This window comes from Dipodomys ordii, unplaced genomic scaffold (genome assembly GCF_000151885.1).
Source record: "Dipodomys ordii isolate 6190 unplaced genomic scaffold, Dord_2.0 Scaffold51, whole genome shotgun sequence".
Lineage (NCBI taxonomy): Eukaryota > Metazoa > Chordata > Mammalia > Rodentia > Heteromyidae > Dipodomys > Dipodomys ordii.
In genome coordinates this window covers 9,993,476-10,012,147 of record NW_012267267.1, presented here as the reverse complement: position 1 = coordinate 10,012,147, position 18,672 = coordinate 9,993,476, and the positions used below count along the sequence as shown (strand labels likewise).

Here is an 18,672-nt window from a genome sequence, read left to right as displayed (position 1 = left end):
GGCTGGCTTTGAACCCTGATCTTCAGATCTCAGTTCCTGAGTAGCTAGGAATACAGGCGTGAGCCACCAATGCGGGGCTAGGCGTTATCTTTTCGTTGTACAGTTTCAGTGGCGATCGGATTAGGGAGGGAACAGTTTCGCCTTTTCACTACCATTCCATTTCAAACGGGAATTTTTGAATAAACGAAACTGCAGTGCAAACGAGTGTGCCTTGCTCATTAGCTGGTTAAGGACGGGATAGAAAGACCTCAAGGAAAAGGATCTCTTCCCTGGTTGCGCGTCCATGGATAGACAAGAAAGGCGGGCACCCAGGTAACCCCTGGTGGCTTGAGCTGGGTTTGGGAAGGCTTTTTAACCAGCTCCCACCCACGCCCACACTGCCAGCACCCAGTGGGAGGCACCACTTCCCTCTGGAAGGCAAAGTGGGTGTCGCTTCCCGCCAGGAACGGGGGCGTTTCCCGAAGAAGCGCCTAAAGGTTCACCCAGCCCTGGTGGCCCAGTGCCTGGGGAGGCGCTCGGTTGCTTCTCCGCCCTCTTCCCACCTAATTCTGTCTACACCCACGGCGCCCCGCCCCTTCGGCCTTATAGACGGTGGGGACGCTGGGGCGCGCCTGCTGGCCGGAGGTTTACGCAGAGCCGATCGCGCGTTCCTCCCCAGGGTCGCCTGGAGCCCCCTGCAGCGGGGCTGCAGCTGCCAGCGCAGCGGAGCCAGGCGGCGGCCGCGCCCGCACCATGGAGCGCAGCCCAATCCCAGCCCGGGTGGCCGCCCACCTCTGCCATCGCTCGTGCCCCGTCTACCAGCTCTCCGTGCAACTGTCTCCGTGCCTTGCCCTCCTCGCCTCGAAGCCAACATGAAGGCGCCCCGGGGCGACGGCGGAAGCGCCCCTTTCTGCACCCGCTTCAACCATTCCTACCCGGGCATGTGGACTCCCGAGCGCTCCACCGAGGCGCGGGGTAACCTCACCCGCTCCCCGGGGCCCGGCGAGGACTGTGGATCGGTGTCCGTGGCCTTTCCGATCACCATGATGATCACGGGCTTCGTGGGCAACGCGCTGGCCATGCTGCTGGTGTCTCGGAGCTACCGGCGGCGGGAGAGCAAGCGCAAGAAGTCTTTCCTGCTGTGCATCGGTTGGTTGGCGCTCACGGATCTAGTCGGGCAGCTGCTCACCAGCCCCGTGGTCATCGTCGTGTACCTTTCCAAACAACGTTGGGAACAGCTCGACCCGTCGGGGCGGCTGTGCACCTTCTTCGGCTTGACCATGACTGTGTTTGGGCTCTCTTCGCTCTTCATCGCCAGCGCCATGGCCGTCGAGCGGGCTCTGGCCATTCGGGCGCCGCACTGGTATGCGAGCCACATGAAGACGCGCGCCACCCGCGCCGTCCTGCTGGGCGTGTGGCTGGCCGTGCTCGCCTTCGCCCTGCTGCCGGTGCTGGGCGTGGGTCAGTACACCGTCCAGTGGCCCGGGACTTGGTGTTTCATCAGCACCGGGCAAGGGAGCAATGAAACTAACTCTTCTCAGGACTGGGGCAACCTTGTCTTCGCCTCCACCTTCGCCTTCCTGGGGCTCTTGGCTCTGGCAGTCACATTTGCCTGCAACCTGGCCACCATTAAGGCGCTGGTGTCCCGCTGCCGGGCCAAAGCTGCAGTCTCGCAGTCCAGTTCCCAGTGGGGCCGGATCACAACCGAGACGGCCATTCAGCTCATGGGGATCATGTGCGTGCTGTCCGTCTGCTGGTCTCCGCTTTTGGTAAGTCGGAATTCCTGGATAGGAAAAGGCGGAGGGATGCTGGCTTTAGGCGTCGTTCCCATGGCCGCGCCCACGAGAATGGGTTTGCAAGCTGAGAGCCTTAGGGAGAATCCTGCCCTATCCTGGTTCTATCTGCAGAGATGAGCTTCTTGCTGAGCTGCCCACAGCGCCCGTGTGTCTGGCAGGCATCGCATTACGCACAGGTTCTGCACACTTGGCCTTTGCTAAATTGTCTCTAATCCGGGGAGGGTGGGGGAGACACAGGTTGCACTTTAGTGCCTGTGCCGGCATAGTTTGCCCCGGGCGCATTAGGAGAGGAATGGTGATGACCGCTGTGCTGTGGTGGCTGGTACTGTTTTCTCTTTATTTGTAAACACCACTCCGTTAGGGTGATTTTGCACCCTGCAAAATAACCTACCTGCCACCTCAAACAGGAACCGCCCTCTGGCCATCTATGAGCCCTCGCTGCTCAGGGAGGGTGAACCTTACTTCTGGATGCATTCCTGCCTGGGGGGCAGGAAATGGAAAGATGGAGAGGCTGCAGAGGTCAGCCTCAGCCCCTTGGCGGCGTGTGCCTGACCCTCTAGGAAGTGCTTCTGCCCACACTCAGTCAGTGGGGAGACCTAGCATACCAGGAGTCCCCCTGGCCTGCATTTGCTATTTTGTTTGCTTGTTTTTCCATTGTCCAAAAGTGCTGGGTTTTAGAGAATTCAAGCAGAGAAGGTACGCGTTGTCCAGACCCCCACGCCAGCAAAACTATGAAGTGACCTGGGAGCAATAGATATTTTCACAGGCTCCAAAACTCCAGCTCTTAAATGATCTGAGTTTTGGTTCTGTTTCTTTTTCGCTAGAAACTTCTGTGGGTATGTGTTGTTCAGTAATTTCACCAGGATGGGTGATTATTTGGTTCACAAGTGACTTACCTTAATAGATATTACAGAAAGAATGACCCCTTTACAATCCCCGTTATAACCTGTTATATACTGAAGGCCTGCACGTATATTACACCGCTGAGCAGAACCACTGAAAAACAAAGGCAGTGTTTGAAGAACCTACACACATCAGTTTTTTTTTAATTAAGGTAAAATACACATAATATAAAATTTACCATTTTAACCATTGTTAAGTGCATGGTTTAGTGACATTGAGGGCAGTGATATTATGGGAGTATAACTAGTTTTAAATCTCTGGTCTTTTTAAAATAGAGAAAATGTTTCTTCCAACCTCCTCTGACTTTCAAAGCAGGTATGGAAGGATCCTTATGTGTAGTTAGTATGGGACAGCTTTGAACACAAACTTGGCCCTAAATCAGTGACACAGTTGCAAGGAGAGAGTTATCTGAGGACCCGACTACCGACAAGTCACTGATTACAGCTCTGGGTTCCAGGAACTGGCTGATGTCATCATCCCGGGCATATCAAAACCCACTCCAAGTTTAGACATTAATTCCTACAGTTGAGGAATGGACTGTTTAAGTGGCAAGCAGAAGGGGAAAAAAGAGCTCTAAAAAATCCATTTTACAGAAACGAATGTAACTTCAAAGGCAAACAGAATATCTCAGATTTTCACAACACTCTTCTGAGTCTTACACTTGTGAGTTCGCTTTGGCACACAATTTCTATCCTAGGGTAAAATGCATGGGAATAATTGCCTCTACAATTCATCAGATTCATAATCCTTGTTTCCTCCTCTGTTTTGTTTTTGTGTACAAAATAAACAATGCAATGATTTTTTCCCTTTGGAAAATTTAATTCACATACTATTCAGTATGGGTGCATCAGAAAGAGTACATTTCAGTCTTGACTTAGGATGGCCTGTTCACTCTGGACTTGCTGCTCAAGAGTAGAGCACTTATATAGCATGCTCAAGGCCCTGACTTCAGTCTCCAGTACTGACAGAAAAGAATGTCCACGTAGAAGAAGATTGAATTTAAACTAGTCTTATTTAATTTCAATTAATAGCCTCACTGAGATGTTTACTGGTATGTAGCAGTTTGTCAGTTGGTCATTTCTCATAAAAGCATTGACCTTAAATTCCACATGTGGTCACATCAAAAAGAAGAACTTCTCAAATTCAAAATAGATTCTCTTTGCAGGAAATCTGTTTTAAATCTTACCTTATCTTAGCTTTAATCAAGGGGCTAATGCCTAGAGAATCATAGGTCAAAGCAAACTTGGGCAGAAAACTCTGTGAAACCTCATTTTCAAATAACAGCATAATGCCGCACTAAACATGTGGCTCAACTAGTAGTATGCCAGTTGTGAACATGAAAGCCTAGCAAGATTTTATTCTATGCCTGAGTTCAAACTCTGGTCCTGGCACACACACGCACACCCACACTTGCATGCGCGTGCCCACGCACCCCTGCACCCACGTGCACACGCACACACACTCATTAAAAAAAGGAAGAAAGAAAACAAAAGGAAGGAAAGAAGGAAGGAAGGAAGCAAGGAGGAAGGAAGGAAGCAAGGAAGGAAGGAAAGAGAAAGAAAGAAGGAAGGAAGGAAGGAAGGAAGGAAGGAAGGAAGGAAGGAAGGAAGGAAGGAAAGGAAATCCCCATATATCGTAAGAAAGATTTCTGGTACAAAAGTGGGATCATTTCAAAGGAAGGAATTGGTTAAAACTGCTCTCTTAATAGGATAGTGAATTACAGGGATGAAAACACTAGAATCTGGTGAATTAATTTTCAGCTTCTTAGTGTTAACATGAGAAATCCTTTCTTATATCTTTTCTTCTTCCTTTCAGCTTTGGTTAAGTTAGACATCAAATACTAATCTATCATAGCTATAATAATGTTTCATTGTCACTGCTGCAAAACTTAATAGAATCAAGCAACCATAATAAGAAAAGTCTCAACAGTTGCAAATTCTCACTGTATAAATATAGTGTGGTGCAAACAAAAGCTTTCTTTGCCTCATTTTTTTAGAAACTTTGGAGAATATTGCAGAAGATAGGAGTTAAGGGAATGATAAGGTGTGCGTTTTGAAATATGACTAGGAGAAGTGAAAATAATTGGGAGACTATCATCACAATTAGATGACGTACCATTCTAACAGTTCTACACTGTTTATATAAGGTGTCAAATTGCTACTTAGTTGGAATTAACCATTAGAATCAACCAGTTCACAGCAATACAGTCTATTTAAGTGTGTGTGTGTGTGTGTGTGTGTGTGTGTGTGTGTGTGTATTTGCATCACTGGGCTTGAATGCAAAGCCTTGAGCTTGCTCAACTGGTGTTCTACCACTTGAACCTGTTTTTATATGATGTTTATTTTGGTGATGGAATCTCAAAGACATTTTTCTCAGGCTTGCTTTAAACCTGGAGCCTCCAAATCGTAGCCTCCTAAGTAGCTAGGATTCCAATTGTGAGCCACTGGTGCCTGGCTACTAATATTTTATTTTTTCATGAGCTATGCTTATCAAATTGTTCAATTATTTGACATGATAGCTAAGTTCCCAGATTTGTTCAAACAAATCTATGAGTACATTTTGTTCACTTTATAAATTGGTACCCCAAAAGGTAGATTTTAAGGTCTGGTGTGACTTTGTGTTTACTCATGTAAAGATAGACATTTCTATCATTATAATAGTAGATATAGACCTAATCATCAACATTGTAAAAAGTAAGTCATGAAGAACAAACACTTTTTTATCTTCAGTGTTAGAACTGGATTAAAGGGCTGGGAAGGTTGCTCAATAGTAGAGTGCTCGCCTAGCGTGCATAGAACCCTGGGTTCAATTCCTCAGTACCATATACACAGAAAAACCCGGAACTGGTGATGTAACTTGAGTGGTAGAGTGCTAGACTTGAGCAAAAGAAGCTCAGGGACAGTGCTCAGGCCCTGAGTTCAAGCCCCAGGACTGGCACCAAAAAAAAAAAAAAAAGCTGGATTAAAGCACCCTTGAGAGCCTTTGGATGAATCTAGAATCAGTAAATTCCCCACACATTAGCTATAAGTACAAACAGGTGTGCTTTAATTTGAGCGGCTATTTCACAGTATAGTTAAAAAACTTTTCACTTGCCTCTGTGTGTGAGAGAGTGTATGTGTGTTGGACACTAAACATATGGACTTGTCAAGTTTACTAGTACTATTCTATTACTTTATCCATTTCCTTTTAATATACTATATATATAGTATATATATATGTATTATACTATGTATACTATAATATATACTATATATGTTAGACATTTACTTTTAATATATTACATGTGGTAGCTATGTGTGGTGGATTATTTGTAGATGAAGTTTATATACAGTATATGAACTATATGAACTATTGTTGATTTCCTTGTCACCTCTACATACAAATTTCAAATTTCTGCCATATTTCAGTTGTTACATTAGGGAAAATGATTAAGCATATCAGTCCTCCCTGTGAGGAAGAATCTTCTATAATTCATTTTTATGAAAGCTTTAACTTTCTCAGTCTTACTACCCATGATTAGTTATGAAGAATGCAGGGATCAGCTATTCTCTCTCACCCCTTCTCTCTGATTCACAGACAACCTTTAATATTAACTTTTAATAAAATGATTGACCTTAAAAAAAAAGTTGAGATTATTTGAATTCTTTATATTTCTGAGTTTACTATCATATAGTGTAGAAGGCCTATTAAATAGACTTTCCTTGTTGCACTGTTGATCAAACCCAGGGCCCTAAGCATTCTAAGCAAACATTCTATCACTGAGCTACACTAGACCAAAATAGAATTATGAAAAAACTGGCAAAAGAGTTCGTGCCATTCAGAGAAGCAAGATTTCTACATTTATGAGTGAAACAACTAAAGAACAATGAAGCAAGCTAGGATATAATTTATGCCCTTGGCTCTCAGAAGAAAGTCCATCTGAATTTGCCAAAGTGAGCATACACAAAGAAGTGGCATGACATGACTAGGTCTCATGGCAGACCAAGAACCCAGCCAAGAAGAACATAGTATAAAACTAGAACAAAGGGAATCATAGTCAGAAAATGTTCTTGAACGCGCAGAAAAGGTCAAAACTATGTACATATGACCATATAAGATGATGTTAAGCGAAATGAACCCTGACAGGGACACAAGTGGTTTTTTCTTTCTTGCTATTGTTTTTAATGTACCTATAATGCATTATGAGATTCTTTTGTTTCTTTTGTATGTTCTTCCCCTACAGTATAACCCCTGTTCTCACTGTATTTGATTCCGGTGCCCTGCATCTTGTATATACATTTTTTTTTCTAATTTGGGAAGGGGAAGGGATAAAACAAAATGCTGAAATATGGATACAGATTGACCCATCGTAACAATGAGATGTACAAGACACTATGTTGAGGGGCTGGGAAGATGGCTCAGTGGTAGAGCACTTGCCTTGCATGCCTGAGGCCCTGGGTTCGATTCCTCAGCACCATATAAGCAAAAAAAGAAAAAAGCCGGAAGTGGCACTGTGGCTCAAGTGGTAGAGCGCTAGCCTTGAGCTGAAGAGCTGAGGGACAGCACCCAGGCCGAGTTCAGGCCCCATGACCGGACCAAAAAAAAAGACACTATGTTGAAAATGAACTTTACAATTTTGGGAAGGGGAGGGAGGAGTTGGGGAGGTGGGGAAGGAAGGGGATGGCGGGGGAAAAACAAAGGAGGTCACAATGCTCAATGGGAAATGTACTCATTACCCAATTCATGTAACTGTAAGCCCTCTGTACAGTGTTTTTACAAATATATATATATATAATGTTCTTGAATCCAGATTGAGATACTTAGACTCTGAATGACAGGGGAGGACTTTGCTTTTTTGCCAATAGGCAGTAGAATGGCTAGTGTGTGTCTTTGAGTAATGAAGAGTTAATTTGCCTGGTGCCAATGGTATCTTGTGCCTGTAATCCTAGCTACTTAGGGTGGCTGAGATCTGAAGATCACAGTTTAAAGCCAGCTGGGGCAGGAAAGTTTGTGAGATCTTATCTCCAAATAATCAATCTCTCTCTCTCTCTCTCTCTCTCTCTCTCTTACACACAAACACGCATACACACACACACACACACACTCACACACACACACAAATAGAGCTGTGGCTGCTTGCTGTGAGTTAAAAAGATCAGGGTCAACACTCAGGCCATGAGTTCAAGACTCAGGACTGGCATAAGGGAGAGAGAGAGAGAGAGAGAGAGAGAATGGGGGAGGGAGAGAGAGAGAGAGAGAAAGAGAGAGAATTTATTGGCAGGGGTATCAGGTATAGATAGAAGTAGGCTGAAGAGCCTGGTGGCTTGTGCCTGTCATACTAGCTTCTCAGAAGGCTGAGATCTGAGGATCACAGTTCAAAACTATCCCAGGCAGGGATAGTTTTCTCCAATTAACCACCAGAAAATTGGAAGTGATGCTTAAAGTGATCAAGCACTAGCTTTTTTTGTTTGTTTGTTTTTTTAATTTAATTTAATTATATTTTATTTGTGAACATACTGTACAGAGGGGTTACAATTGCATGGGCAGGATATTCAAGCACTAGCTTTAAGCTGAAGAGCTCAGGGACAGCACCCAGGCCCAGAGTTCAAGCCCCACAACTGACAAAAAAGAAGAAGAAGAAGAAGTAGGCTAAAGAATGAAAACATAAGGTCAGATATGACTTGCTTTTGAAGAAATTTAAGATCTAAGGAGAGACAGTGAGAAGATATGAGTTGAAGACAGAAAGATAAGAGAAAACTGATGCTATTAGGAATGATCAATTTTAGAAGTGAATGATTCAAAAAATACTTATTGAATATCTACCATGTCCTGTCTTCATGCACATTACCTCAATTGTCTCTCATAAGACTCTCATGGATGCTATCTACATCACTCCTGTGAATTAGTGGAACATAAAGAATATTGTGACCAAATTTATAATTCAGGATATCTGATTGAGTTTACTTTCAATCTTGGTTGTTGTTCATTTGTTTGTTTAACCTGGAAGCCAAGAATTCTAAACCTAATAGCAGGACTAGAAAAGTTGTGTATTCTCTTATATGTAAAGTACAGAGATAAAGCTAGACATCTGAGATCTTTGTCCCACTATACTATTTTCAAATTCTTTAATTTGGGAGAATTACCCTTCAATGGTCCAAAATGTACAGTTTGAAAAGGGGAATGTTTAGTCGATATTGTGTACAGATGGGGTGCTCTGAGTTAATGACTTTTGGACATGGTACATGTGGTTAATGATGACGTATTCAAATGATCTATTCAGAAGTTAATATAACCTGAGCTAAATCATAACTAAAAGATGTTGATTTTAAATTTTAGGTTTATGAGAGAGAGCCTAATATTAAACATTCCTTAAGCTATCATCTTTAAAAAGTTCAGATACTCAAGAACTGGAACGTAATAGTGACTCATTGGCCTTTCTCCTTTGAAAAAGCTGTAAAGGTCAATATCTCAATGACAAGTTTCCATAGATTCATTTTTCTGGAAATAATACTCTGGCATATGCACTATAAGCATTTGTAAGTCTGGGATTCTTCTTGGATGCTGAGGGGTAACAGTGACTGACTACAAGCTCTTTCAGTTTTTACTTCAAACCTTGCATTGCAGGGAAATTGTTAGGGGTGGGGGAAGCCATCCTGATTTCTTTTTTTTTTTTTTTTTGCATTTGTGTGTTCCCACTTGTTACATTCATTTGTCTAATTCACTCATTCAACTCTGAGATCTACAACTGTAATAATGTCAAAATTTGCCTCTTCTATTTTCTGAAATTCTTTTTTTTTCTTCTGAAATTCTTGGAGATAAGGAAGAAATGTGTGATTTGATTCCTGTGGAGGATCATAGGAATTCTCTTTTCTCCAGAAAATTATAACTTTCATAAATTAAAAATGGTAAGTTAATTTTTTTTTCTTGAGGTTCTCCTTATAGCTTATCTACTAAGTATGTAAGTTTTTTACAGTAAACCTAGTGACTTCTTTAATGAGAGGGATGTACAAACACAGATATATATATATATATATGTATACATATATATATATATATACACAGAGAACATATGTATACACACAGAAGTATCATTACAGAAGTTACATCGCTTGTAACTTCCTGCAGATTGTAGTTTTTACCCGACATGTTTCTCTGTCTATTTTCCACATGTTACTTTACCCCTCAACTGATCAACAGTATCTTCCAAGTATTCAGCATTCTGGAATTGTTTGCATGCCCCAGCCTTGGTCCCGTAGTTCCTTGCACTTGCCTATCATATGCTATGTTACACTTCATTTGGCATACTGATAAAGTGCTTTTCTGTTCTCACGGTTCTCCCAAGGTCAGGGACACAAGTCTTGTACAGCATTCTTTTCTTGGGAACTCTTTGTGTGTGTGTGTGTGTGTGTGTGTGTGCGCGCGCGCCAGTCCTGGGGCTTGAATTCAGGGCTTGGGCACTGTCCCTGAGCTTCTTTTGCTCAAGCCTCTACCACTTGAGCCACAGTGCCACTTCCAGCTTTTTCTGTTTATATGGTACTGAGGAATTGAACCCAGGACTTCATGCATGCTAGGAAAGCACTCTACCACTAAGCCACATTCCTAGCCCTTTCCTGGGAACTCTTATAACTACCTTGCCACATAAGGCTTACTTAATTATTTCTTATCTTCTGAATACCTGAACATCAGATTTGGGAAGACAGGTTCCACTCCTATTCACAAAGGCAATTCGTATGAGTCACTTTGGACAATCACTTAATACCTTTGTGATTTTTTTCTTGTAAAATAGAAAAAAAAAAACCTACCCAGTCCATGTCACAGAATTGTAATTAAAAATAAGCTAAATATATGTGAAAATAAATGAAAGGTATACAGTGCCTTGAGATGATTTATTGCCGCTGAATCCTGTTAGCAAAATGGTAATATTTCTTCCATATTAGGAATACCTCTCTCATGTTTTACTGGACAACTCTGTTGATGTTTTGTGTTCCAACATATCTTCCTCAAAAAAATGAAAGAGTCTAGTAATGTTTTACAGCTTGATTAATTATAATTCACTGGCAATACAAAAGAAAAAATATGTCAAATAGCCTAATTTTTTCAAAGAAATAAAAGTTAAAAGAAATAATAAATCACATGTTCATAAATTTGTATACAGCATTGTCACCCTTCCTTCCCCTCACTACTTCCTCCTTCTCACCTTTTCTCCTTCCCTTTCTCCCTCCCTACCTCCCTCCTTCCTCCTCTCGCTTGCTCTTAACTCTGGAATTCACTTCCCTTTAGAACTTCCAGTTAGCTTCTTAAATCTAAAATATACTGGATTTATTTCTCTTCCTTTAAACTTCAAGATTAGCCACTACCTTGTGTTCTAAACACCTCTGTCCCAGGGGTATAATGCTGTCCTTCTCTGCACCCATCAGAGGAAAATGACTTGTCTTTTACAAGTAATCAGAAATATTGGTGCTGGGTACACTCTCTGCTATGGACGCAAAACCCAGAATTAAATTTACATAAGCCTTCAATGAGACCAGAGTGAAAAGCATAGAGATTCACCCTGCCACATACAGTGTGGATAGATCCTGGTAATGTGTTAATATTATTTTCAGGCTATGAGTAGCATAAATGTCATTTCCCATTTAGTGATCTGCCCAGATATTCTTTGTAGCAACATTTATAAGGACTTTCCAGTGATAGTATTCATGTTTATTCAAAGTCTGTGCATTGCTTTAGCAGTGCTAGTTTCATGATAGGAATTTGAAGAACAGAAAATCTAAAAATGAAATTTGGTTCCAGAAACAGGAAAGGAGATTTGATTGTTCACAATTTAATTCTTCAAGAAAAAAGAAAATTAGCCACTAATTTAGATAAAAAGCTATCTAGGATAAACCCTACACAATCTATATGAAGTAGCATAACTTCTTTAAAAAACTAACAAACAAACTTGGAGCAGGACACCAGTGGCTATAATCCTAGCTACTTAAGAGGCTGAAATCTGAGGATTTTGGTTAGAAGCCAGCTAAGGGAAAGCAACCAGGCTCAAAGTCAAGCCCCAATACTGGCATATCACACACACACACACACACACACACACACACACACACACACACACAAACACCATGGTAATCCAAAACCAAAAGATCATGTTGGAACTGGCAATTCATTTTTAAAACAAATACTTATTTAAAAAAAGTTACAAGTTGGGCTGGGAAGGTGGCTCAGTGGTAGAGCGCTTGCCTTGCATGCATGAGGCTCTGGGTTCGATTCCTCAGCACCCCATAAGCAAAAAGAAACAAGCCGAAAGTGGCGCTGTGGGTCAAGTGGTAAAGTGCTAGCCTTGAGCTAAATTGCTGAGGGACAGCAGCCAGGCCCTGAGTTCAGGCCCCATGACCGGACCAAAAAAAAAAAAAAAAAAGACTTACAAGTGATTTAAATATACACATTTTACTAACCTATTTTTTATACTTCTTACCACTATATATAACTATATATTAATATATTATAGTAGATAATATATAAATAATATTAATTAGTATATTGAGTATATTAATACATAGTTATATATTACTTATCCTATATAGTTTATATAATATATATTATATATTATATCCTATGTATGTCTTATATAGTTATATATATTGATAGCTTATTCTATGTAGGATAACATATATAAAAAGAAATATATTTTTTTAACTTTCTCTGAAATTAATGGTATTTTCTGTGTTTTAGAATAGCTGTTACATGACTCATGAAAATCTGGAAGTATATAGTTCAAGCTGGAAGTGCTGAGAGGTTATGCATGTGGGGAATCCCCAAGGCAGTAAAGTGGAGATTTGATTGTCTTGATGTATAATTTCTTGCTATCAAACACCTTTCATGAGTGGTGCTTCTGGCAGAACTCCCTATCTTCCCAAATAGAAGAATGCCTCCATAGCAGCTGGCAAGCTGACCCTGTTTCCTGAGAGGAGCAATAGAGAGTTGTTGAAGATACAGCTGAGCACCACAGAAAGAGGAAGGCTCTGGAGAGCAGGAAGCCTGTGGCTGATCTTGCTTTCATGTATCGAAGTCATTTTGTCTCATTGGTTTTCATTTATCAATAGATAAAGTAATTGAGATTTTATTATTTTCAGTTTGGACTGCCTACGTTTATACATAAAAGTGTCCCTGTTGTAGATACCATTTTAGATTCATGTCAGAAGACACCTAGCAACTGCTTAGGATGAAGCTTAGAGATGTATGCAAATTGATGGTACAGAGGAGACACATGAAGAAATGCTCAACTTCTCTAGCCATAAAAGAAATGCAAATCAAAACAACATTGAGATTCCACCTCACTCCAGTTAGAATGGCTATAATCAAGATCTCTAATAACAACAGATGCTGGAAGGGATAGGGCCAAAAGGGAACCCTACCACATTGTTGGTGGGAGTGTAAACTTGTTCAACCACTTTGGAAAGCAGTATGGAGGTTCTTCAAAAGACTATACATAGAGCTCCCCTATGACCCAGCAATCCCACTTTTGGGCATTTTCCCAAATGATCACAAACAAGACCATACTAAAGCTACCAGCACAACTATGTTTATCGCACCTTTATTCACCATAGCTAAGATATGGAACCAACCTAGATGCCCCTCAGTAGATGAATAGATCAAGAAAATGTGGTATCTATACACAATGGAATTCTATGCCTCCATCAGAAAGAATGACATTGCCCCATTTGTTAGGAAATGGAAAGACTTGGAAAAAATTATATTAAGTGAAGTAAGCCAGGCCCAAAGAACATAGATCCCATGGTTTCCCTTATTTGCAATAACTAGTATAAGTCTAGGACAAGCAGAAAAGATCAAAAGCTATGTATATAAGATCATATAAGATGATGTTAAGTGAAATGAACACCCAGATAGGGACACAGTGTTTTTTTCTTTCTTGCTGTTGTTTTTAATGTACTTATAATGCACTATGTGATTCTTTTGTTTCTCTTGTCTGTTCTTCCCCATGGTATAACCCCTGTTTTCACTGTATTTGATTCCAGTGCCCTTCATCTTGGGGAGGGGAAAGGAAATAACAAAAATGCTGAAACGAGGATACAGGTTGACCCATTGTAACAATGAGATGTACAAGACACTATGTTAAAAACAAACTTTACAACTTTGTGGGCGGGGAGGGAGAAGTTGAGGAGGTGGGAGGGAAGGGACTGTAGGGGAAAACCAAAGGAGGAGGTAACAATGCTCAATAGGAAATGTAGTAATTACCTTAGTCATGTAACTGTAACCCCTCTCTACAGTATTTTTACAGTAAAAAACTTAAAAAAGAAATGTGTACAAATTGGCAAAGGCCATAGGCTTTAATTTCAATACTGAAGATTGAACTCAGGACCTCATGTGGAGACAACTCACATATTCTTTTAACAGGTCATTCTTACTATGATTTTATCATTCTGATGTCTGACATTAATAATGGTGATCATGAGGCTGGGAAGGTGGCTCAGTGGTAGAGCACTTGCCTTGCATGCATGAGGCCCTGGGTTCGATTCCTCAGCACCACATAAGCAAAAAGAAAAAAGCCGGAAGTGGCGCGGTGGCTCAAGTGGTAGAGTGCTAGCCTTGAGCTGAAGAGCTGAGGGACAGCACCCAGGCCCAGAGTACAGACCCATAACTGGACCCCCTCAAAAAATTGTGATCATTATTTCATATAGCTTGTGTTAATTATAGCTCTAGAAGATTCCATTTTATATTACATTCTACATGAATGATATTCCTTGAAGTTGAACAGCATGCAACTTATCCACTTCTTCATGGTAGCCTTAATCATTCTAATAAATATATCCCATCTAATGGGCATTACCATCATTGCTTTTATTGTCACGTGGTGCCTTTCCATCCAAGCTACACTGACCAAAGTAAATAATTCTTGTTTCTATAACATCTTCTCCCACATGATTTCTCTTGAACAGAGAGAAGTGATAGAAGCTTCTAGAATCAACATACATATATCAAAACAAGGTAGACATTATAAATGCAAGGGAAAGATACTTTGGAAGAGTATCAGAGATCCCTCTTGATACACTGGTAGAGGCTGGGATTAGGGAGGACATCTCTGAGAAAGTTCATTTCTGATGAGTCAAGAAAGATGAGATGTGAAGAAAGAAAGAACAGTATGTGAAGGCATCAGTGAAGGAAGAGCTAGAAGTATTGGAGGGACTGAAAAAGGCCAGGAGAATAGGATAGACTGAGTAAAGAGAAAGGACCTCCAAAGTAAGGCTTCATGGAGGAAGGCAAGGCAGATAACACAAAATCTTGCCACTTACTTAGATTTGGGAGTTTAGATGTGTGCTTTAAGAACAATGGAAAGTAACTAAAAATTTTGAGCAAAGGAATGGTTTTATCTGCTTTATGTGTAGAGAAATCAGTCTGTGTACTCAATGAATGAGAGTAGCACAACAGAGCCCTTGAGTCAAAAAGAGGAAAGCCTTTCCCTTAAGTACTACATTAAAGGAAGGGAGGGGAGGAGCTGGGGAGGGGCACAAGGAGTTAGACCACGTGCCTGCCACATGTGAGGCCTTCAGTTCAATCCTCAGAATGATAGATAAATACATACATACATACATAAATATAAAAGAGGAGAGAGACTCTGTTCTTAGCATTTTCAAATAAAAACAAGGAAAAAAAATCAAAGAGGAGAGGAAATGGGTTGACCTAGAATTGATGGGAAGGGCAGCAGCGAGTCTCTGCAGGACCAAGGAAACCCAAACTGAGCAGTGATTGGATGAGAAGCAAGTCTGTTTTCTTTGAAGTACATTTGCTGATGTGGAGAAAAACTGTAAGTTAAATACTGATTGACGTGTGAGGGAGGGAGGACCACATTGGTAGATGGCTTTGAAGATGAGAAATAAGAATTTGTTTTGGGGGGTGGGAGATGGGAAGGGATGGGAAGGGGAAACAAAAGAGAAGGCAACAATGCTTGATCAGAAATGCGCTCATTATCTTGTCCATGTAATTGTAACCCCTCTATATGGTATTTTCACAATTAAAAAAAAAAGAAAAAAAAAGAATTTGTTTTTATATCTTGGGACTGGCTCAAGTGGCACAATCAAGAGAAATGATCTCTGGGGAAAAGTTGTCCTTTACAAATAGCAAAGTAATCCAAAGAGAGCAATGGCTTCATTTTTTTTCTGTCCCCCTATAAATACAAATATTACTTCTAGTATCTAGCAGACAGTTTTTATGTCAGTACTGGGGCTTGAACTCAGTACTTGGGTGCTGTCCCTTAGCTTTTTATTCACTCAAGGGTAGTGCTTCACCACTCAAGTCACAGTTCCGTATTGGACTTTTTGCTCGTTAATTGGAAATAAGAATTTCAAGGACTTTTCCTGGTTTTGAATGGCAACCCTCAGATCTCAGCCTCCTAAATAGCTAGGATTATAGGTATGAGCCACTGGCACCTGCCTCTGACTAGCTTCATTTCCAAATTGTTCTTTGTTTTCCCCACAAAGCAATATACCATAAGCCCATGACAGTCATGTGAAATCTTCAGTGAGCACCAAGGCTCTTCATGGAAAGCTTTCTCCATGTCCAGAGTTTCCTTGATGTCTAAATTCATGAACAAGTTCAGTTGTTGTTTGGTTTATGCCCTTAACCTTTCTGTTCTTAGAAGTGCTAGCTGTGATTTATCACCTATCAAAAAAGAATGAGGAGAAGGAGGAGAAAGATGAAGAGGATGAAGGAAGAGGAGGAGGAAAATGAGAAGGAAGGAGGAGGAGGGGGAAGAAGAGCAAGAGGAGGAGGGACAAGGAAGAAGGAAAAGAGGGAGGAGGAAAGAGGAGAAAGAGGGAGAGGAAGAAGAAGGAGGAGGAGGAGCTGGAGAAGGAGAAAGAAGGGGAAGAAGGAGGAGGAGGAGCTACTTGTGCCTTTTTTCTTTTTGTGCATATGCTGGGGCTTAAACTCTGTGCGTGGAAATTTTTTTGCTTAAAGCTAGCAATTTGCAACCTGAACAACAGCAGCTCTGGTTCCAGCTTTTTGGTTGTTAATTGGATATATAAGTGTTAAGGACTTTCTTGACCAGTTGACTTCCAAGCATGATCCTCAGATCTCAGCTTCCTGAGTAGCTAGGATTACAGGTGTGAGCCACAGGTGTTCAGCTTGTGCTTTTTTTGATGATCACTCTGTCTCAATTTTGAACAGTTCTTCATTGGAATCTCATTGTCATCATGTATCACGGAGTGAGGAGAAGTTGTCAGAATTCCTGGTTCAGAGACCAACTTCTGTGCTCATATGCTCAGATTTATCTTTAAAAATTGCTGGCCAGAAAAAGTGGCCATATGGGATGTCACATAACTATTCTGGAGGTAGAGATTGGGAGGATTGAAGTTTGAATCCAGCCCAGGAAAGAAAGTCAGTGATACCCCCTATCTCAACCAATAAAGTTAGCCATGCTGTGGCTCCAGATATACTGGAGGCAGAGCTAGAAGAAGCATGATCTGAGGCTACCCCCATGCAGATATGTGAGACCTTACTTCAGAAATAACCAAAACAAAAAGAACAGAGTCCTGGGGTGTTTGGCAAAAGTGCTAGAGCTCCTGCTTAGCAAGCTAAAGATTTTTATTCAGACCCCAGGACTGCCACAAAAACAAAATTGCTTTACTGGATTTACTGCTGAAGGAGTTGGGGTGAGAGGACATTTGGGGGGAACTTCAGCTTCTACTTGATGGACAGAGGCCTGGATGAACAAATCCCAGATCTGTTGCTATGCCCCAGTGTCTGGGCTTGAGACCAGAAAGTTCAACCTCAGACCCATCACACTCATCAGAACAATCCTAAATTTAACTCAAGTTACCGATGTTATTTTCTGTTAACACTTCAATGAAGGACATTAGAGTTAATTAATCCATCCATGAATTTGGTGGATTTTTTATTGGAGACATTATACATGACAGTGGAGAGTGAGGGAATTTCATGTTCTTTCTCAGAAAATTTGCGTTCTAGTAGAAGGAAAGAGGCAACAAATAAATACACTAGAAATCTTATTATGGCAAGCAGTGTTACAGAAGTAGAGCTGTTTGCTGAGACAGATAGCAGTAGAGGAACTTTATAGATTGAGTCATCAAGAACAAGGCTTCTACGTTATCACATTTGGTTGTCAGAACAAGTACTCTAAGCAAAGGGAATGCAGTATTTCTTGTCATGTTCAAAGACTAGAAGAAAGGCCGGTGTGTTCAGGTACAGAGTGGCACCAGAGGGTGAATGAAAATATGGTAAAAATTGACTAAAAAGAGTGACCTGGGTAGCAATGATATAGGGAATGGAGTTGATTGATAATACATTGATTACATATATGAAAATATCACAGTGAAACCCCATTGTACAGCTAAGGAGACTAAAAAAAAATAATTAAAAGAAAAGAAAGAAGGCCAGTGTGATGGAAATGATGCAAGAGGGAGAGGTGAGGTTATAAATGAGGTTGGAGAACATGCTGGGATCTGGTGGTGTCTCAACTAATTTCTGAAATTAGAAGTGTAGATATTAGTTTGTGAGAGACACTGGGAGATTTGAAGCAGGGGAGTGACATTATTGCAGTTATATTGTTAAAAGATGCTTCTGAAAGCTTCCGGAGACTGAAATGGAGAAAGCAGAGGAGTAGGGAGACCCATTAGAAAGGCTTTGAGGTTCTCCAGGGAAGAGATGATGACAGCTCAGACTGCAGAGAACTGGCTTTATTTTCAAAGCCACAGTGTCCCCAGGATCCCCATCCTATGACCCTGACACAAGGCTGTGAGCTAGAACCGTCTCTTTCTTTCCGGGCCTGTAGAGGTAAGATGGCAAGCTATCCAAAAATGGCTTCCCATTTAGCTCCCTGAGAAAGGTGTGATTGTTCTGAGCTTGCCTACATAAAGGGAAGAGTCAGGCTACAAGTTCTTTCTCACACTTCTGTTGTGGTTTTCTTTTTCTACAAAGCGTAAGTCTGAACAGTCCCACAGAGACACAGAAGTTGGCACAGTTTCATAAAAACACGATCCCTATTAAA

General features: G+C 41.3%; 1 protein-coding gene across 1 annotated transcript in view; it reads left to right on the top strand.

Moving 5' to 3' along the window:
- Window positions 1-624: 624 nt before the first annotated feature.
- The window catches only part of Ptger3 (prostaglandin E receptor 3 (subtype EP3)), a 71,181-nt gene continuing 53,133 nt past the window's right edge, over window positions 625-18,672 (top strand). Inside the window, exon 1 of the mRNA XM_013020635.1 lies at window positions 625-1,748. Coding sequence (XP_012876089.1) covers window positions 852-1,748 — 897 coding nt within the window. The 5' untranslated portion in view covers window positions 625-851. The remainder of the gene's footprint in view (window positions 1,749-18,672) is intronic.